Here is a 22,773-nt window from a genome sequence, read left to right on the forward strand (position 1 = left end):
AAATGAGACCAATAGGAATACCACCAATGAACATTCCACCACAAGTGGGATATCAACAAATGCCAAACATGCAGAGTGACCAACAATTCCAATGGCCCCCAATTACATGCTGGACATGTGGACAAGCAGGACATGTGAGCCGTAAGTGTCCTAGCAGAGAACAACCAAATCAACATTGGTGTTGATGGGGCCCAGAGAACCAAGAAGGGAGTATCTGTAATTGGAGGCTTCCACATCATCAGTGGGGGAAGCCAAACTGCAGCTGTCAATCAATGGTCAACAAGCGCTACCCTTTCTGGTGGATACAGGGGCCACACACTCAGTAATTGGCCCCGATGGAGCTCACCTCACACTTTCCAACAAAGGTTTCTCTGGGAAAATGCAAACATTGAAATTCTCAGAACCACTAGAGTGTGTATATATATATATATATATATATATATATATATATATATATATATATATATATATATATATATATGATTCACTTGACCTGTCATGTGACACACAAGTGAGATCACCATAGCTGGAGGCAGAATATTGGAAATGGCCGGAAAACCTTGTCTCATCTGTTTACATAAACGTTGCTGATGACAACTGATGACGTATCCAGTTCTTGAAGGGTCTTTCCATTTCATAGGGGAAGTTTTCAACCACTACCCCTTGTAACTCTGTTTAATATCCTAACTCCCTTTATGACACACCTAGGCAGTTTTGTTATAAACCTCAGTATAAAAGGCGACTATCTGAGCAATGTCTTTTCTTCATAACTACACACAGAAATGGCAACAGACACAGTGACAACTTTATTTTCGCCTTTTACACAGAACACAAACCACGGGAACTGACCTCTCCAGTTACAAGGCCAAAAATAAAATATAGTTCCTGGAGACAGAGAGCAGTGACCGAGATGGGTGTCAAAGCTGGTATGAAATGCTTAAGCTTCTTTTCCTGAGAGGAAGTTTCTTCTCAAAAAGTATGTATTTAGCAGTATCACCCAGACAGAGTCACTCTGAGAGCTGAAGACTGTAGTGGAGACTTCACATCTGCAGATACAGCAAAAACCCACTTAATGGCATCAACACGTTTACAGAAGATCAAAGAGCTGAAGATGAATGAGGATATATATGCAAATTCAGGAATTATAACAGACAACACATCAACTCATTCAGACCACAGCAATGATTATGAGGACATCTACGCCAATGAAGATGTCCCAGAGACGAGTGTGACCAGAAGCCATAAAGAAACTATGACCTCAGGTAAACACACACACACACACACACACACACACACACACACACACACACACACACACACACACACACACAATATCTATCCCAAATGGTTCCCTGTGATCCTCCTTTAAGCCAGGATTTTTTTTTTGTTTTTTTAGCTAATTCAGCCATTCAGCATGACATGATGAGTCCAAAGTCCAATTCAAGTAAATGTCAGGAACATATTTTCAACACTGGACCAGTTTGCTAGAATGATTCATTCAAAATAATACAGAACATTCTACAAGACAAGGATATACAAAGAACTACACAGTAAAGTTGCATTGCAAAGTTAGATAAAGTGTAAAATTAGCAGCATGGGTAGTGTGAAAGAATAGTTTAATGTGGTAATGGCCCTGGGAAAGAAGTCTCTGAGTCTGGAGGTGCATGTTTTGGCCAGCCTGTACCACCTGCCAGAGGGCAACAGCTCGAAGAGGTAGTCACCAGGGTGCGGAGTCTTTGATAATATTGGCCACCCTGCTAATGTAGCATGAGGTGGCGATGTTGACAGTTGCTATATTGTTGGCCGACCAGGAGAGATCCTCAGAGATAAGGATCCTCAATAATTTAACATTCTGCGCTGTCTCTACACAAAACCTCATGTATACTGAGTGGGGCCAGGTCTGCTTCACATTTCCTCCTGAACTCCAGTATGATTTCTTTAGTTTTTGTGGTGTTGAGTGTCAGGTCATTCACTGAACACCAATCTGGCAGTCTGTACACCTCATCCCTGTATGCTGACTCATTGCACTCTGAGATGAGCCCTTGATGGTGGTGTTATCAGCAAACTTTGTAATGGTGTTGGATGGGTGAGCTGGTAAACAGTCATAGGTGTAGACAGAGTAAAGCATTGGACTCAGCACACAGCCTTGGGGTGTGCCGGTGCTTAGTGAGATGGAGGAGGAGAGGTAGAAGCCTAATTTAACACTCTGTGAGTGATTTGTGAGAAAGTGACAGGAAAATTATCTTATATAATCAGCCTAAGACCACCGCTGTCTTTGAAGTTTTAATTCTTGCAGCAAGAGAGCAGTTATACACAGACAGAATCCAAATGCAAATGCTCAACGCATAGAGGGGAGTGTGTGGTTTTTATAGGGGAGTTTGCTTCGCATAGCTCACACACACACACACACACACACACACACACACACACATACACGTCCTTGCAGAATCAATTGTCCTCATTTGCTTTGTACATCTTGTCCCATTACCTAAAAGGAGAGGATCACACAATGGCCTTCTGTCTGTTTCTGCAATCTCATGAGCTAAGAGGTTGCAACAGAGAAACTAAGTATAGTTGTATAAGAATGATTTTTCTAACATCTCCCTCCTGTTTACGCTACTTGCGAGGGCAAAAACATTGATCAAACATAAATGTATGTGCCCAACGGAGAAAACACAGTGCGTTCATTTAGGTGATTATCCACAGTCTGCACTCCAGTGGGCTTTCGCAGGTTGCTTCATTTGTCATTCATAGTCATTGGTTTTACTCGTTGACTTACTCCTTGTCCAGTAGGGATGCCATTGGGACATACCCTGGGTCCTCAGTAACCACTGCCTCATATACTATCACCTTCGTGATGGCAGAGTCAATGAGGCGCAGGATGAGTCCTCTCACACAGTGGATGAGAGAAAACTCGCAGGTGGTCATGAGAGCTGCTACTACTGCAATGGAAACTGAACCATTCCTAAACCAGGATTCGAGCAGGGATGTCAAGGGATTATTGATGCCAGCATTATCATGCATTTCTCCAGACAGGGTTTCTAAACGGGTTTCTAAACCATGGAGAGCCGTGGTAAAGCTACCATTAGGGGAGGTGTTATTGGGAATGAAAGTATGACAGAAATCACCGAACATCTTACATACTCTGCCTCTCAAAGGCTCCTGGTTTCTGATCGCAGTGGTGGCTTAGTCTCTCAGGCAGTGTGGAGAAGACTGTGGTGGGATGAATGTGAAAGGACATAAAGGAGCTGCACCAAAGCACAGGATCCCTGCCAGGACTGGGGTAACATCACCCTCAGTTTCATGTGCCCACAGAGCCACCACAGGTCAGCATGTGCAGAGGTATGGGTGGTGAACCACTTGGACTGATAACCACCAGTGTTTGTGGTGATGTCAGTGGTATATGCGCACCAGGGAAGTGTTAAGATGTTCTTACAACCAGAGGACCTAGAGAAGCAGGTGTAGTTTCCAGGTAGGACTACAACACCAGATGGCATAGTGGACTTGGTGGTTCACATGCACAATTAGAAAATTTGTCAGGTGTGAACAGCTGCAGGGCACACTTTAATCCTTCACCTGCCTTGCCTTGTGTTAACCTGAAAGGGACTGTTGCGAGTTGGGGTCTACTAGCCGAACATGCTATGCAATTGCTAACTATATTGGTCCTAGCTGTGTACATCTATTCAAACTACTCATTCCTAGCTGTGTAGCCTGTTTCAATGGCCAGTTTTTTGGACATAGAGAAATGTGTGGTGTTTAACCAAAAACCAGAAGTGGCATTCTTGGATGTAGCCCCACCTAGACACCCCAGAGTTACAAATAACATCATCCCAATAACTATCCATCCATCCATCCATTTTCTAAGCCGCTTCTCCATCAGGGTCACGGCCCAACAACCATCATCCCAAACATCATACCACTACCCTTGGAGAGTCCATGAGTTTCTATCAGGGGTGTTTCACTGCCATTTTTCTTCCCAGATGTAACTAGTTCTCTGTTCAGTACATTTAAATACTTGGTACAGGTCAAATTTCACCATGCCAGTGATACCTTCCTGGTGCTTCACTGTTAGGACCTTCATTTTTCCTCGGGGGCCCCCTGGGTTGCCCTGAAAAGGGGGAGAATGAATACCCTTCACAACATAGAACCCATAGGCAGTAATAACTAAGCAGTACAACGTCAGTCTGGTCATGGTCAAGCCTGCTCGCTACTGTCTCTGGACCTTTGTAATTTCTTCACCGTTGTTGAGACATGATGATGTATGGTCTCCCGTACATAATTTCAAAAGGATTTTCTCCAGGCATTATGTGCATATTCAGCGTTATTAAGGGGAGACAGAAAATCCCATTTTTTCCCGTCTCTGACATTTCATTTTGCAGTTTTGCCTTCTCCTAGGCCTTACATTCCTTGCACATATGTGGCATGAAAGGTTAAAATTTTTACAGTAATTCAGAAAGCCATAGGCTGTACCTGTTGAATACCCGTTGGATGCTATGTACCATCCCTCCTGTTGAGACATGGCAAGGGTCATGGCTCAAAAGGACAGCATAGCGAAAAAGGTTCTTTGGGAGGATAGCTTCCCATCGGGGCACAAATGAATGTGAGATACATTAAGTGTAGCACCATTTTTGAGCCAGAGTTGTTTTTCTGTATCGGGTGAGTGCTGCTACATTTTAGGGAGAACTTCCTCATCTAGTTGTGTGTGTGTCAAAAAAGAGGAGGGGTGCTATTGGGGCGCTGAGAGCAGCACGTTTTGCTTCCTCATCTGCTCTGTGGTTGTTTCTCGAAATAAAATCTTGTGCACGGGTGTGTGCAGCACATTTATAAACAGTAATTATATTACTAATTACATATTTATCTTTCCCTAGTTTGCATGCCTTGTTGAGAGCAATCAGCTCTGCTGCTTGAGTAGGACGATGGCTGGGCAATTTGCCAGACTTAAGTGTTTTGTCAAGGGTGACAACAGCAAAGCCACTGGCGTTTGTTCTATCGGGTCACTTTCTGCAGGACCCATCCACAAACATGGTCATGTCACTATTGGCTAAGGGCTGATCCTTGAGATCAACACAAGGCAGTATGTTTTCATCAATTTGTGTCCACAGCAAAATTTGGCTAGAACATGGAGGTGTAAATTTTGCTAAATTGGCAGACATGGCTTGTGAGAAAATAGTAGGACTCTTGCAATACCCTTGTGGTATATGAGTGTAAGTGTACCTTTTTTTTAAAGTACAAGCAAACTGACTAACCTTATGCACTGGAATTTAAAAGAAAGCATTACTGATGTCCACTACTGTGAAAAACTTCTCTGGGAGTAGGTCATTCAAAAGGGTGTGCACATGGGTGCACGAGGAATCACAGCTTTATTTACTGCTTGTAAATCTTGGACTGTCTTCCACCAGAAAGGATGGTGGTGCCTTTGTAACAGGAAAAATTGTGTATTACATGGGGAGTTGGGGCATTCAATTAATACCCCTGCTTTTAACAAATCGGCAATAATTGGTTCTATACCAGCCTCCACTTCAGGCTTGACTGGATACTGTGTCTGATGTGTTTGAAATGAAGATTGGGATGTAATAGAAATAGGAAAAACAACTTTACTGACATCAGCCTTGCCTTTTGACCACAGGTTGTCAGGAACAGCATTCAGTCTAGCTGTCTCACTTTCGATGAGGGAGAAAATGTGTCATTTGCATACAGCGCCACACATTCCATGGCCAGACCAGTAACAGTAAAAGGAGTACATTTGGTCTTAAAGTAGCGTTCTTCGTATTTGGGATCACGGCCACTCGTGTGTTTGAAAAACATTGTGCAATGCAAATCCTGTGGGTGCATCAATTATTCTCCCACTTTACGAGCTTTGTCAACAAGTGCTTGAGTAACAGAGCTTGGACCCGTGTTGACAAAATCTAGCGAGTACCAGTAATTGGGAGTTGAGGTATCTTCCAACACCATTGCAAGGTCTGCACAGTGCTGCGCCCTCAGTCTGTCTCGGACCAGAACAACAGTGATCTGCAGACTTGCCAACATATCATTCCCCATAAGATTTACTGGAACATCAGGAGATGGGTGTCAGGACTGCACATATTGGTTTTAAGGTCAAACAGTCGGACAGGCATGGAAAGTTGGACCTGATTTACTTTACCATTTGCAGGCTATATATATATATATATATAATCATCAGAAACTTGAACATGTGGAAAATCATCAGGATGAACCACAGAGCATGAAGCACCAGTATCACACCAAAAGGTTACTTCCTTTTGAGCCTTGAGGTTACTTCAGGTTTTATTTTTGAACTGAACAAAAATGGCTTGTCCTTTCCGCTAACTTCCCTGTCCTCATGAGAAGTAGAGAGTCAGTCCAAGCTGTCTGTTCCTCTAGTAACACTGTCCGATCAGTTTTTGGTCTGTGAGCTGGCCTCTGCTCACCCTGCTTACGAGGGCAATTACGTGCCCTGTGTCCCACCTTCCCACACTCTCAACAGGTGACTCCGTAGGAGGTGTAGACGGAGTTTCCTCATCCTCGTGGCCCACACCCTCTTCCGTTGCCCCTCCCACGACCAACAGCTGCAGTCTGGAAAAATATTTCCTCCCCCTCAAGAAAGTGCAAAGGCCGTGGCTTTCTTAGACTTCTTTTTCTCTTTAAAATGTCGCTCGGCATGGCGAGCCCATTCTAAAATGCCATTAAGGTGGGTTGTGCAATGGTCTACCATATGTTTGTTACAAAACTACTTATGGGTTGCAGTGCACCCTTGAGAAAAGCATTATTTAACTGCTGTTCATAAAGGTTTTCTGCACTAGGCAGAAGAAGAAATACAGCTTGACCAGCCAGAGCTGGTTGTTCGTTATAAGGTGGAGGTCTAGGTCTTTGTCTGAAAACAGTATTTTCATCCTCTTTGTCAGTCAGTGCTAGCACGTCAAATTTTCTAAGATCTTTAGCCGATTTTATACCTTCAGCACTTTCACACTCAAGCAATCTAACACCTCCTTTAAACCCATAGATGTTCCTCCATTTTCTATACCACTGAGCATTGTCGATATCTTTAGTGCAGATAAATTTTACGTCCCCTGGTAACATTGGTGGACCAATGTCTGGCAGCGGTTTACAGCACACACAACAACATGTTCTGCAGCAATTACTCATGATGTTAAAATTTCATCAGTACCAAAACACTTACACAAAACAACAATACCACGTAGACCTGCAATTCTATGTTAAAAACAACACTCACACAACCGTTCAGGGTCTTTCAACTGAATACAATTCAGGGTCTTCCAGCCCAATGCTTTTCGGACTTCATGCCAGGGCGCTACCACTGGTCTTCACTAGGACCTGCCTGGCTTTTCATCTCACATGCTGGATCTTCACCCAACAGACGACCAGATGGCCTATTCTGGACATTCATGAAGTCGTAAGAAAAATCCTTTTCTTACCTTCAAAGTACACTTTCTCGGCAATTCTAGTACAATCCTGTCACTTCTCCAGCACCCAGGGTATCCTGGCCTCTTTTTAAAAGCTCAAATGTCCTCAAAGAAGATGTGCCCAAATTCTTTTCTTTTGAGGAGTCCTAAACTCCCCCACGCAGTTCAGGTCCCCATACCTAGGGGCAGAGGAGGTGTTGGGATCTGGCTCGAATGATCAAATTAGCAGGAAAATTCCCTTAATCAGCCTGAGACCACCAATGTCTTTGAAGTTTTAATTCTTGCAGCAAGGGAGCAGTTACACAGAGACAGAATCCAAATGCAAATGTTTAATGCATAGAGGGGAGTGTGTGGTTTTTATAGGGGAGTTTTCTTCACATAGCTCTCTCTCTCTCACTCACACACACACACACACACACACACACACACACACACAATGTCCTTGCAGAATCAACTGTTCAGAGCACTCTCATTTGCTTAGTAGATCTTGTCCCATTACCTAAAAGGAGAGGATCACACAATGGCATTCTGTCTGTTTCTGCATACTTCAGCAATCTCATGAGCTGAGATGTTGCAACAGAGAAACTAAGTATACTTGTAGAAGAATTTTTCTAACAGAAAGATATTAATCCAGATGCAAATTGGGGGGGTGGAAGCCCAGCTAAAGCAGCTTATTTACTAGAATGCCTGCGATGATTGTAAAGTATGCAGAGAAACAGTCGATGAAGAGCATCTTTACATAGCTGCTCCAGTGCTCCAAGTGGATCAGTGCAATCTGGATTGCAGTGGTAACAGCATCCTTGTTGGCACTGTAAGCAAACTTCAAAGAATTTCATGACCACTGGTGTTAGTGCCACTGGCCTGTAGTTATTCATATTCCCAGGATTGGCTTTTTGGGAACAGGAATGATGGTGGCATTGAAGATCTTGGTAAAGACCCCTGCGAGCTGGTCAGTGCATGCCTGCAGTACTCTGCTTTGTACCCCATCTGGTCAAGCAGCCGTACTTGAATTTACTGATCTCAGCACACACCTCCTGTTTCTGCAGTGTTTATTTAGATAAAATACAGGAACACAGATGAAAGAAAATGAAGGAAATGAGGAAAACAGAAGCTGCTTGTCTATAATAAAAGCTAGAGCTGCTAAGAGACGCCACTAGAGGGCACCTGGAGAGTTTAGTGATGTGGTAGAAGCAGCTGCCAGAAGTCTAACAGTATCCCACATTATGACCAAGAGGTACAATCTTTTTCAATACAATCTTGATCTTTTCACTTTTTCACAGAGGTAACAAAATAATCTCTCTCAAAGGGATCTTTTTCAGAGGGCATTTTGGACATTCTGTACATTTTGGAGATTTCGAGACGTATTTGGTGGAAATTTTTTAATGTGGATTTTATTTCGGACCACGTGTTTGTTGAACAAGTGTTTTATTGATAGAAAAACACCACTAACGCCATAAAAAGCTAAAGGGCACTGAAAAGAAAACCATTTCCTCATACATTTTTACCTTTACATTTAGCTGTTCATTCAGTTGATGAAGCTGGAGGGTGCTGCTAGGCCAGTTTTAAAATGTTAGCCCCCACTGACGAATTAACGTTATTAGTTCAAATATCCAATAGTCTTTCTCGTTAATTCTTCATTATTCAGCTGTGCCACTGTGTCTCGAAATATACTGTGTTACACAGTTACACAGGATGTGAACGTCACTGCTGTAAGTCACTGCCTCAGCTCTGCTACCAGAGACTTTTGAACATAAAACAAGAAGGGGCTCAAAGCTGATCCCTGATGTAACCCACCTTCACTTTGAAACCATTTGTCACTCCTACTGCACACCTCACCACTGTCTCACTGTCCTCATACATGTCCTGCACCACCCTAACATACTTTTCAGCTACACCTGACTTCCTCATACAGTACCACAGTTCCTGTCTTGGCACCCTATCATATGCCTATATATATATATATATATATATATATATATATATATATATATATGGTAAGATATATGGGAAGATTCCAGGCCAGGATTTATGGCCTGGTACGGTCTGCCATATGGAGCTGTGCTACCAGAGACTTTCGAACATAACATAAGAGGAGACAGTCCTCTGCAGTTTAGCTTTGGGAAATAGTATACTCACTGGCTCTGCCGATCAAATCAGACCTGGGGGAGGGTTTCCTCTACAAAGTAGCGTCAGTTGGTAACAAGTTGAGACAGGATTTTGGCTGAAAGCTCAGTAAAATACACTGATGAGCCCCAAAACACTCACAGATGAAGGGAAAAACATTGATTATCTTGTGACAATGGCACTAGGACCATCAATTATTTTAGTAATCGAGTATTCCATTGATTAGTTGAGTAGTTGGATAAGAAATACTTTTGCTTGACTGAACAGCTGAAGTAAATATACTATAAGAGAAATACTATAAGAGAAAATAAGACAGGTGTTCAGTGATTGTGTTTTTCAGCTTGAAATGAATCCAAACTTTGGACACTTTGGCCCAATCCCATTTCTTACCTCTACCTTGTTTTCGAGAGTAAGGCCCCCCCCCCCCCCGCCCCCTTTTCATGTAAATATTCACATTTACGTGTCTCTTTGGTTGCTTGTGCCATCTTACCAATGATTCGCAGGGCATTCTGGGAAACCTCATAACATTTCATTTGTAGTGTCACCTCTGAAAAATCTCTGTTTGAAGGCCCAAATAGCCCCACACTTCACCCGACCCCTCCGTTTCAACAACAATCAGGACAATCCTACCCCTAGACGTGAACACACAAAACGGAGGGTTAGAGGCAAGAGGTGAAATGGGATTGGGCCTTTGTCTCTTCTGTTTGCCTCTTGCTATTTTCCCTCTTCTCCATTTTACACTCTACACCATCAAATCATGTCTCCTTCAGGTCACCTGCCCACAGCATAAGAACCCATAAGAGTGACAGTATTAATCTTCCATGTTGAACACAGTGAGCTGAACATAGTTATATGGATTAGATGAATCTTCAATGCCAAGAATTTGCATAGTTGATTGTTAGTAATTGAGTTTATCGAGTTTTGTTGAGAAATCAATTCAGAACTAAATGGCACGTCATGGTCTGGGATGTATTAGACAGAATGTAAACAGTTGAATCTGGATGTAGGAGAAATGGGCAGGCGTGAAGACTTTAGCAAATTTGACAAAGGCCAAATCGTCATAGCCAGACAACTGGGACAGAGCATCTTTAAAACAGAAAGGCTTATGGGTGCTCTGGGTGCTCCCAGTCAGAAGTGGTGAGTATGTATTGACAGTGGTCTGAGGAGAGAAACAAACTGACGACAGGGTGTTGAGCACCCAAGGCTCATCAATGTGGAGGCTTTCCAATCCGGTCTGAACCAACAAAAGAGCTACTGCAGCACAAGTCAGATAAACTTAGAGTGATGATTACAGGATGGTCACAACCCACTGAGCATTTCACACTTCTGCTCAGAGGGCTGTGCATCTGCAAAACGCTAAGAGTGCTAACCTGCAGCCCAAAGTTGCTACCTAGCCTCCAAATTGCCCAGATCTCAATCCAATCAAGTATGTGTGGCATGTGTGCTGCTAACGTCTTCCTTAGGTTTCTCCTGCATCATGCTTATTGAAGGATCAGAATTTGGTGCAACCAACATATCATGCTACAAAGCATGTTCTCACTTCATGCCTCTAGCTCGGTCTTAGCTGGGTGTGTTCATGTGAAAACATGTAGCAATGATCATTGCTAAGCAACCTGGTTCATTAAGCAAAACAGCTACATGCATGCTTACTCCAGGAAATGTATAGATCTCTGATGACGTCACACAATAACACTACAGCCAGTTTGGTAGGCAACTTTGAGTTCTTGCAGGAGAACAGGGACGTTTGATATGAGATAAAGCTACAATTAAAAGATGTGCAACACTAGCATGAATGTTTGTGCTGTACTGAATTCACACTTTAACCACGTGATGTTCCTCTGCATGTAAAACAACCATGTGACTTGTAGGCACAGCGCAGACGGTCTTATCTGTCACAATCTCACTTCTTTAGTGAGCTCATAGGTTTCTCATGCACACTCATGCACACGAGGCCACCTGAACACACTATAGTACACAGACCAGCACGGAGACACTGGAAGGTATTTCGGGCTCCCTGAAAACTTTATTCATAGACCCTTTCCCTCACCTCATTTTCTGTAGCAGAACCTATCACAGTATTAAAACGTGTAAACACGTTTTAATACTGTGTAAACGTGTAAAAGCTCGATGACTGTTGGGATAGGCTCCAGCACCCCCCGCCAGCACCACCCTGATGGAGAAGCAGCTTGGAAAATGGATGGTGCATGGATGGATGGATGGGTGGATGGATGGATGGATGGATGGATGGATGAAAGTAATCAGAGGCAGTGCCACAGAAGCAGGGATCAGGACTTGGGCACCATTCCTCCCTCATCATCCTATCCTTGCAGTCATTGCTGGCTTTCATCTCCGCACAGGGTTCAGGTGCCCCCTTCGTTACAGCTCTCGCGGCTGTCATCAGAGCCCTGGGGATGGGCGCCTGGCACATGGCGCAGGTGTGCCAACGTTGACATGCTCAGGTGTAGGTGGGTCCACACTTTTCTTTGAGTGTAGGCGGGGCTACAACAATTTCCTCAGGAGGGTTTTAAAAAAAAAAGAGAGAGAGAAAGAGCTCTGGACCTTCTCGGAGCGGAGAGAGTGAGAGACCGCAAAAGAGCCCTGAGACTTCTTGAAGCAGAGACGGGTGGACAGAGAGGGTAACTCGCCTTCAAGGTGTTCAAGGTGGGGACTTTATCACACAAGACAGCCCTCCAAACAGCCACCAAGAAAATGAGCTAAAGACATTTCTGACCTTAAATAAACATCCAACAGCTCTTTCTAAACTATTGCATTCTGAACAAAGCCACATTTTTATAGTGAAGTTAGCTGATTCGTGAATTTGTGCTGCTCTGAGCACCAAAGATGTGCATTAAAGTTTGTGCTCTATTGAATGCACCCTTACTCTAACCATGTGATGTTCATCTGCATATACAACAACCATGTGACATGTAGACACAGCGCAGAGGTGTTTTATCTGTCACAATCTCGCTTCTTTAGTGAGCTCATGGATCAGTTTCTCATGCACTCTCATTAATATTCATGATGAGGCCGCCTAAAAACACAACCAGCACAGAGGTGCTGGTAGGTATTTTGGGTTCCCTGAAAACTTTACTCATAGGCCCTTTGACTCTCTTAGACCCTCACCTCTTCTGTACACAACATTAATCACAACATTAATATGTGCCAACATTTTACTGACCTTGTTCTTTATTTTGCTATAGCTCCATATTTCCTTAACTTTTACCCAGCATGCAACAATCTTGAAAAATGTACAACACTTCATATCAATTTACGGTGTTCAGCTGAGTTTTTGAAATGCTTCTCAAAAGCAGCTGTCAAACCAAACCTATAACTAGAAGAGTTACAGAATGGAAGATGCTTTGTCTGTGTCTGTCTCTGTGTCTCTGATACTGTGTCTAAAACTAGACTATTATTATTATATAAGGAATGCAGCGTTTCAATAAAAAATCTTTCAGTGAGCAAAAGAGCACAATCTTTGTGTCTCATTGGGGGCCCTGAAATCATCTTAATATCCTACACAGAGCACAGTGCACAAACCACAGGAACTGACCTCTCTAGTCAGTAGGCAAAGAATAGATCCAGTAGACAGAGAGCAGTGCCACAGATGAGTGTTAAAGCTGATATGAAAGCCTAAACTTCCTGTCCTGAGAGCAAGTATGTATTCAGCAGTATCACCCAGACAGAGTCACTCTGAGAGCTGAAGACTGCAGTGGAGACTTCACATCTGCAGATACAGCAAAAACCCACTTAATGGCATCAACACGTTTACAGAAGATCAAAGAGCTGAAGATGAATGAGGATATATATGTAAATTCAGGAATTACAGACAACACATCAACTCATTCAGACCACAGCAATGATTATGAGGACATCTACGCCAATGAAGATGATGTCCCAGAGACGGATGTGACCAGAAGCCATAAAGGAACTGTGACTTCAGGTACACACACACACACAAGGTCTAACCCAAATGGTACCCTGTGATCCTCCTTCAAAACGTACTTCGCTTTCAAATCTTACATTTTAAATGGACTCGTGCAACCCCACAATCAACAGGTCATACAAACGGAGTAACTGGTAGCTAAATACATTTTTAGCTAATTTGTTGATCTGTTGTAGTTTAACTACTGAAAAAAGTATTCACTTGAATTCCTTAAGTTTGAATGTGTTATCTGCATAACATTGTAATATACAGACTTTGTCATTGTAGCTCTGCTTAGCGGTGCCACTCATCTTGTTTCAAGATAAAAAACACAGGATATTCAATACAGCACAAAACATTCAAGAAGACACTAAACAACACAACATTCAACAGAACATTCTACGAGACACAGATATACAAAGGACTATACAGTAAAGTTGCATTAAACACAGTTACATAAAGTGTAGAATTAGCACCATGGGTCATATGAGAGAGAGAACTCAATGTTTTTGAGTGTTTAATGTGGTAATGGCCCTGGAAAAGAAGCTGCCTCTAAGTCTGGAGGTGCGTGTTTTGGCCAGCCTGTAGCGCCTGCCAGAGGGGAACTCTCAGAAAATGAAGTCTCTGCCGTGCCGTGGTCAGCGCATGCTACTCGGTACCCCATTCGGTCCAGCAGCCTTACTTGGATTTTAATAATCTCAGCACAGACCTCATCTCCTGTTCCTGCAGTGTTAGTGTTTTGATAGAGACAAGTGGGGGTAGTACATCTATGGCAGGCCTGTTGGCCTCAAACCAGGTGATGAAACTTATCCAGTAGATTGAAGGGTCTACAGAATACTGTGAAAGCGTCTATGTCAGGGCAACAATGTCGGTACACCAGTCATTGCACAGGTAGATACCGAGACTCCTCTCTACTCTGACCTGACTCCTTGCTCAGAAGTGGAGGTTTGTAATATACACTGTATTGCCAAAGGTATCCACTCACCCATCGAAATCTTTGAATCCAGGTGTTCCAATCACTTCTATGGCCACAGGTGTATAAAGCCGAGCCCCTAGGCCTGCAGACTGCTTCTACAGACATTAGTGAAAGAATGAGTCGCTCTCAGGAGCTCAGTGACTTCCAGCGTGGTAACATGATCGGACACCACCTGAGCAACAAGTCCAGTCGTGAAATTTCCTCACTACTAAATATTCCACAGTCAACTGTCAGTGGTATTATAACAAAGTGAAAGCAATTGGGAACAACAGAAACCCAGCCATGAAGTGGTAGGCCATGTAAAATGACAGAGTGGGGTCAGCAGATGCTGAAGCACATAATGCACAGAGGTCACCAACTTTCTGTAGAGTCAATCGCTACAGACCTCCAAACTTCAAGTGGCCTTCAGACTAGTTCAGGAACAGCACAGAGAGCTTCATGGAATGAGTTTCCAAGGCCGAGCAGCTGCATCCAAGCCTTAAATCACCAAGCAATACAATGCAATGCGTCAAATGCAGTAGTGTAAAGCACTGCCACTGGACTTTAGAGCAGTGGAGACGTGTTCTCTGGAATAACGAATCATGCTTCTCCATCTGGGAATCCGATGGATGAGTCTGGGTTTGGTGGTTGCCAGGAGAATGGTACTTGTCTGACTGCATTGTGCCAAGGGGAAAGTTTGGTGGAGGACAGATTATGGTTTGGGGTTGCCTGTCTATCATCTCGAACCAGTCTGCCCATTCTCCTGTGACCTCTCACATCAACAAAGCATTTTCGTCCACACAACTGGCCGCTCACTGGATATCTTCTCTTTTTCGGACCATTCTCTGTAAACCCTAGAGATGGTTGTGCATGAAAATCCCAGTAGATCAGCAGTTTCTGAAGTCGCTTAAATCACCTTTCTTCCCCATTCTAATGCCCGGTCTGCACTTGAGCAAGTTTTCTTGACCACCTCTACATGTCTAAATGCACAGAGTTGCAGCCATGTGATTGGCTGATTAGCTATTTGTGTTAACAAGCAATTGAACTAGTGTGAATTAGTGTACATAATAAAGAGGTCGGTGAGTGTGTGTGTGTGTGTGTGTGTGTGTGTGTGTGTGTGTGTGTGTGTGTGTGTATGTATATAAAATCAACACATTTACAGAAGATCAAAGAACTGATGATTAATGAGAACATATATGCAAATTCAGGAATTACAACAGACAACAAATCAACTCATTCAGACGAGAGCCATGATTATGAGGATTTCGACGACAATGAAGATGATGTCCCAGAGACGGGTGTGACCAGAAGCTGTAAAGGGACTGTGACCTCAGGTACTCACACACACACACACACACACACACAGAAGGAGCGAGGCTTTGATGTAATGTAGGACTAGTTTCTCAAAGCACTTTATGACCACTGGTATTAGTGCCACTGGTCATGTGTATAAACACACACACACACACACACACACACACACACACACACATATACACGTATGTATACCCCCCCCCATATATATATATATATATATATATATATATATATATATATATATATATATATATATATATATATGGGGGGAGAGAGAGAGGGAGAGCACAAGAGAGAGAGAGAGAGAGAAGGAGAGCACAAGAGAGAGAGCAAGCGAGAGAGAGAGAGAAGGAGAGCACAAGAGAGAGAGAGCAAGCGAGAGAGAGAGAGGAGAGCACAAGAGAGAGAGAGCAAGCGAGAGAGAGAGAGGAGAGCACAAGAGAGAGAGAGCAAGCGAGAGAGAGAGAGGGAGAGCACAAGAGAGAGAGAGAGAGGGCCGCAATAGAGAGTATGTGGAGACTAATATGACTAAGGCCGTGCGAGAAAACGAGAAAATTAACCCTTAAGACACAGAGGAGGTTAATATACCTTCTGAGAGTGAAACTGTGCAAAGGACTTTTTATTTCAGCTGCAGTTGACATTATGTAGACATAACTTGCACATCATAATTTCAAATGCACTTTTGATGGCTTCCTACTTTCCTGAGTATTTTTAAATGGGGGGCTTTCAGAAGAGATGAGGTCACAGTCCATAACTTGGCCTGAAGGAATAACTCAGGAACGGCATACAAAAAAAGGCAAATATGGCTTGCACAGTTTACCTAATCACACGGACCTGCCTATCAAAATAAAAGTCCCCGCAACAAAAGTCTAAATAACTGCCACTGAACTGAATAATAAACTAAACAGGACTAGATGTGGCAGTTGTAGATGTCAGAACTCTGAGGCAACAATTTTAGCAATTTTAGATCAAAAAGATGTACTAAGCATCTCGCTGTAGTTCTATGTTGTTCTAACATGACACTGATTACTGCATCAAAGTAACAGGTGTTGGGTGTAGCCCCCTGTGCACACCTTTTAACATGAGAATTCATAAGACAGATTTAAAGACTACTTCTGGACTGATCCACTCATACCAGTGCAACACACACTAACATGCCACCACCATGTCAGTGTCACTGCAGTACTTAGAATGATCCACTACTTACATAATATCTGCTCTGTCATGGTCCTGTGGAGGTCTTGACCACTGAAGAACAGGGTAAAAGGGGGTAACAAAGTATGAGAGAAACAGATGGACTGCAGTCCGTAACTGTAGAACCACAAAGTGCAGCTATGCAGTAAGCAGAGCCGATAAAATGCACAATGAGTGTAGAAACAAGGAGGTGTTCCCAATAAAGTGCAGCAGACTTCTATGTGACTATAACGGCACGTTATCCAGAACACTGGCGATTTCTGCCTCACGTTCTTCAAACTAGAACACTACATGAAGGTTACACTGGGCTAAGAACTGCAGACCTCCTGCAAAATGTTGCACAAGGATTAGAGATTGATGACAAAAACCTGGTGGTTATATCTGAAGTCAAAAAAAGGTATTAAATCACAAAATATCGCAATACGTTTTGTATCACAATAATATTGCATTGGGATCAGAAATATCTTGACTTGGACTTCTGGTATGGTGACGTAGGGGGAGGATATGCGTGTGAGGAGCTCCAAACATTACTTTCTCTTTTAACTTTTATTATCGTGTAATTGATGCCTAAAAACCTCATAAACTAAAATATAAATCCCTTATTTGATATACACTCATCATGATGAGCAATGTAAAGCAGAAAGTGCAGAACACCCAACCATGGCGGCCACGGCCTCGTTAAAGAGAGGGAAAGGACAGGTCAAGGTGAGAGCAAGCAGCCAGAACCCTCCTCAACTACACTAGATAAAGTGTAGAATTAGCACCATGGGTCATATGAGAGAGAGAACTCAATGTTTTTGAGTGTTTAATGTGGTAATGGCCCTGGAAAAGAAGCTGCCTCTAAGTCTGGAGGTGCGTGTTTTGGCCAGCCTGTAGCGCCTGCCAGAGGGGAACTCTCTGCCGTGCGAGCTGGTCAGCGCATGTTACTCGGTACCCCATTCGGTCCAGCAGCCTTACATGGATTTTAATAATCTCAGCACAGACCTCATCTCCTGTTCCTGCAGTGTTAATGTGTTGATAGAGACAAGTGGGGGTAGTACATCTATGGCAGGCCTGTTGGCCTCAAACCAGGTGATGAAACTTATCCAGTAGATTGAAGGGTCTACAGAATACTGTGAAAGCGTCTATGTCAGGGCAACAATGTCGGTACACCAGTCATTGCACAGGTAGACACGGAGACCCCTCTCTACTCTTACCTGACTCCTTGCTCAGAAGTGGAGGTTTGTAATATACACTGTATTGCCAAAGGTATCCACTCACCCATCGAAATCTTTGAATCCAGGTGTTCCAATCACTTCTATGGCCACAGGTGTATAAAGCCGAGCCCCTAGGCCTGCAGACTGCTTCTACAGACATTAGTGAAAGAATGAGTCGCTCTCAGGAGCTCAGTGACTTCCAGCGTGGTAACATGATCGGACACCACCTGAGCAACAAGTCCAGTCGTGAAATTTCCTCACTACTAAATATTCCACAGTCAACTGTCAGTGGTATTATAACAAAGTGAAAGCAATTGGGAACAACAGAAACCCAGCCATGAAGTGGTAGGCCATGTAAAATGACAGAGTGGGGTCAGCAGATGCTGAAGCACATAATGCACAGAGGTCACCAACTTTCTGTAGAGTCAATCGCTACAGACCTCCAAACTTCAAGTGGCCTTCAGACTAGTTCAGGAACAGCACAGAGAGCTTCATGGAATGAGTTTCCAAGGCCGAGCAGCTGCATCCAAGCCTTAAATCACCAAGCAATACAATGCAATGCGTCAAATGCAGTAGTGTAAAGCACTGCCACTGGACTTTAGAGCAGTGGAGACGTGTTCTCTGGAATAACGAATCATGCTTCTCCATCTGGGAATCCGATGGATGAGTCTGGGTTTGGTGGTTGCCAGGAGAATGGTACTTGTCTGACTGCATTGTGCCAAGGGGAAAGTTTGGTGGAGGACAGATTATGGTTTGGGGTTGCCTGTCTATCATCTCGAACCAGTCTGCCCATTCTCCTGTGACCTCTCACATCAACAAAGCATTTTCGTCCACACAACTGACCGCTCACTGGATATCTTCTCTTTTTCGGACCATTCTCTGTAAACCCTAGAGATGGTTGTGCATGAAAATCCCAGTAGATCAGCAGTTTCTGAAGTCGCTTAAATCACCTTTCTTCCCCATTCTAATGCCCGGTCTGCACTTGAGCAAGTTTTCTTGACCACCTCTACATGTCTAAATGCACAGAGTTGCAGCCATGTGATTGGCTGATTAGCTATTTGTGTTAACAAGCAATTGAACTAGTGTGAATTAGTGTACATAATAAAGAGGTCGGTGAGTGTGTGTGTGTGTGTGTGTGTGTGTGTGTGTGTGTGTGTGTGTGTGTGTATAAAATCAACACATTTACAGAAGATCAAAGAGCTGATGATTAATGAGAACATATATGCAAATTCAGGAATTACAACAGACAACAAATCAACTCATTCAGACGAGAGCCATGATTATGAGGATTTCGACGACAATGAAGATGATGTCCCAGAGACGGGTGTGACCAGAAGCTGTAAAGGGACTGTGACCTCAGGTACTCACACACACACACACACACACACACACACACAGAAGGAGCGAGGCTTTGATGTAATGTAGGACTAGTTTCTCAAAGCACTTTATGACCACTGGTATTAGTGCCACTGGTCATGTGTATAAACACACACACACACACACACACACACACACACACACATATACACACAAATATATGTATGTATATATATATATATATATATATATATATATATATATGGGGGGAGAGAGAGAGGAAGAGAGAGAGAGGGAGAGCACAAGAGAGAGAGTGCAAGTGAGAGAGAGAGAGAAGGAGAGCACAAGAGAGAGAGCAAGCTAGAGAGAGAGAAGGAGAGCACAAGAGAGAGAGCAAGCGAGAGAGAGAGAGAGAGGAGAGCACAAGAGAGAGAGAGCAAGCGAGAGAGAGAGAGAGGAGAGCACAAGAGAGAGAGAGAGAGGGCCGCAATAGAGAGTATGTGGAGCCTAATATGACTAAGGCCGTGCGAGAAAACGAGAAAATTGCAGTGGAGACGTGTTCTTTGGAATAACGAATCATGCTTCTCCATCTGGGAATCCGATGGATGAGTCTGGGTTTGGTGGTTGCCAGGAGAATGGTACTTGTCTGACTGCATTGTGCCAAGGGGAAAGTTTGGTGGAGGATAGATTATGGTTTGGGGTTGCCTGTCTATCATCTCGAACCAGTCTGCCCATTCTCCTGTGACCTCTCACATCAACAAAGCATTTTCGTCCACACAACTGACCGCTCACTGGATATCTTCTCTTTTTCGGACCATTCTCTGTAAACACTAGAGATGGTTGTGCATGAAAATCCCAGTAGATCAGCAGTTTCTGAAGTCGCTTAAATCACTTCTTCCCCATTCTAATGCCCGGTCTGCACTTGAGCAAGTTTTCTTGACCACCTCTACATGTCTAAATGCACAGAGTTGCAGCCATGTGATTGGCTGATTAGCTATTTGTGTTAACAAGCAATTGAACTAGTGTGAATTAGTGTACCTAATAAAGTGGTCGGTGTGTGTGTGTGTGTGTGTGTGTGTGTGTGTGTGTGTGTGTGTGTGTGTGTGTGTGTGTGTATGTATATAAAATCAACACATTTACAGAAGATCAAAGAGCTGATGATTAATGAGAACATATATGCAAATTCAGGAATTACAGCAGACAACAAATCAACTCATTCAGACGAGAGCCATGATTATGAGGATGTCTACGACAATAAAGATGATGTCCCAGAGACGAGTGTGTCCAGAAGCCGTAAAGGGACTGTGACCTCAGGTACACACACACACACACACACACACACACACACACACACACACACAGAAGGAGTGAGGCTTTGATGTAATGTAGGACTAGTTTCTCAAAGCACTTTATGACCACTGGTATTAGTGCCACTGGTCATGTGTATAAACACACACACACACACACACACACACACACACATATACACACAAATATACGTATGTATAGCCCCCCCCCATATATGTGTGTATATATATATATATATATATATATATATATATATATATGGGGGGAGAGAGAGAGAGAGAGAGAGAGAGAGAGGGAGGGAGAGCACAAGAGAGAGAGAGCAAGCGAGAGAGAGAGAGAAGGAGAGCACAAGAGAGAGAGAGTAAGCGAGAGAGAGAGAGGGCCGCAATAGAGAGTATGTGGAGCCTAATATGACAAAGGCCATGCAAAAAGACGAGAAAATTAACCCTTAAGACACAGAGGAGGTTAATATACCTTCTGAGAGTGAAACTGTGCAAAGGACTTTTTATTTCAGCTGCAGTTGACATTATGTAGACATAACTTGCACATCATAATTTCAAATGCACTTTTGATGGCTTCCTACTTTCCTGAGTATTTTTAAATGGGGGGCTTTCAGAAGAGATGAGGTCACAGTCCATAACTTGGCCTGAAGGAATAACTCAGGAACGGCATACAAAAAAAGGCAAATATGGCTTGCAAAGTTTACCTAATCACACGGACCTGCCTATCAAAATAAAAGTCCCCGCAACAAAAGTCTAAATAACTGCCAGTGACCCGCGACCCTGATGGAGAAGCGGCTTGGAAAATGGATGGATGGGTGGAACTGCCACTGAATTGAATAATAAACTAAACAGGACTAGATGTGGCAGTTGTAGATGTCAGAACTCTGAGGCAACAATTTTAGCAATTTTAGATCAAAAAGATGTACTAAGCATCTCGCTGTAGTTCTATGTTGCTCTAACATGACACTGATTACTGCATCAAAGTAACAGGTGTTGGGTGTAGCCCCCTGTGCACACCTTTTAACATGAGTATTCATAAGACAGATTTAAAGACTACTTCTGGACTGATCCACTCATACCAGTGCAACACACACTAACATGCCACCACCATGTCAGTGTCACTGCAGTAAGCGGAGCCGATAAAATGCACAATGAGTGTAGAAACAAGGAGGTGTTCCCAATAAAGTGCAGCAGACTTCTATGTGACTATAACGGCACGTTATCCAGAACACTGGCGATTTCTGCCTCACGTTCTCCAAACTAGAACACTACATGAAGGTTACACTGGGCTAAGAACTGCAGACCTCCTGCAAAATGTTGCACAAGGATTAGAGATTGATGACAAAAACCTGGTGGTTATATCTGAAGTCAAAAAAAGGTATTAAATCACAAAATATCGCAATACGTTTTGTATCACAATAATATTGCATTGGGATCAGAAATATCTTGACTTGGACTTCTGGTATGGTGACGTAGGGGGAGGATATGCGTGTGAGGAGCTCCAAACATTACTTTCTCTTTTAACTTTTATTATTGTGTAATTGATGCCTAAAAGCCTCATAAACTAAAATATAAATCCCTTATTTGATATACACTCATCATGATGAGCAATGTAAAGCAGAAAGTGCAGAACACCCAACCATGGCGGCCACGGCCTCCATTAAAGAGAGGGAAAGGACAGGTCAAGGTGAGAGCAAGCAGCCAGAACCCTCCTCAACTGATCTATTAGTAGCCGAATTCGCCAGACATCGTGCTGGAGTACTAGAAGATATCAGAGTCTTAATTCAGAACAGTTAACTCCTTTAACGGGCGCCTCACTGCAACAGAAGTCCTCGTGGGTGAAAGCTTCGAGAAGCTCGTCCAGGCTGAGACCACAATCACAAATTTGCAGAAACAAAATGCTACATTGCTGGACCACCTGGACGACTTAGAAAACAGATCGCGCAGATCCAACCTCTGTGTTATAAACATTCCAGAAGGCAATGAGGACCGTCAAGACCTAACACAGTTCATCTCC

The 22,773-nt window shown here is 43.3% G+C and overlaps 1 protein-coding gene across 3 annotated transcripts in view; it reads left to right on the top strand.

The window, feature by feature from the left end:
- Nucleotides 1-921: 921 nt before the first annotated feature.
- The window catches only part of LOC108414785, a 30,726-nt gene continuing 8,874 nt past the window's right edge, over nucleotides 922-22,773 (top strand). The window contains exons 1-4 of one of the 3 annotated variants that reach the window (XM_037532911.1): nucleotides 922-1,262; nucleotides 15,631-15,756; nucleotides 19,364-19,489; nucleotides 20,635-20,760. In XM_037532911.1, the coding sequence (XP_037388808.1) occupies nucleotides 1,073-1,262; nucleotides 15,631-15,756; nucleotides 19,364-19,489; nucleotides 20,635-20,760 (568 nt within the window). In that variant the 5' untranslated portion in view covers nucleotides 922-1,072. Of the gene's footprint in view, nucleotides 1,263-13,057; nucleotides 13,486-15,630; nucleotides 15,757-19,363; nucleotides 19,490-20,634; nucleotides 20,761-22,773 lie in introns of those variants that run through there. The other 2 variants (XM_037532910.1, XM_017687691.2) reach the window with 2 other exon arrangements.

This window comes from Pygocentrus nattereri, chromosome 22 (assembly GCF_015220715.1).
Source record: "Pygocentrus nattereri isolate fPygNat1 chromosome 22, fPygNat1.pri, whole genome shotgun sequence".
Classification (NCBI taxonomy): Eukaryota; Metazoa; Chordata; class Actinopteri; order Characiformes; family Serrasalmidae; genus Pygocentrus; species Pygocentrus nattereri.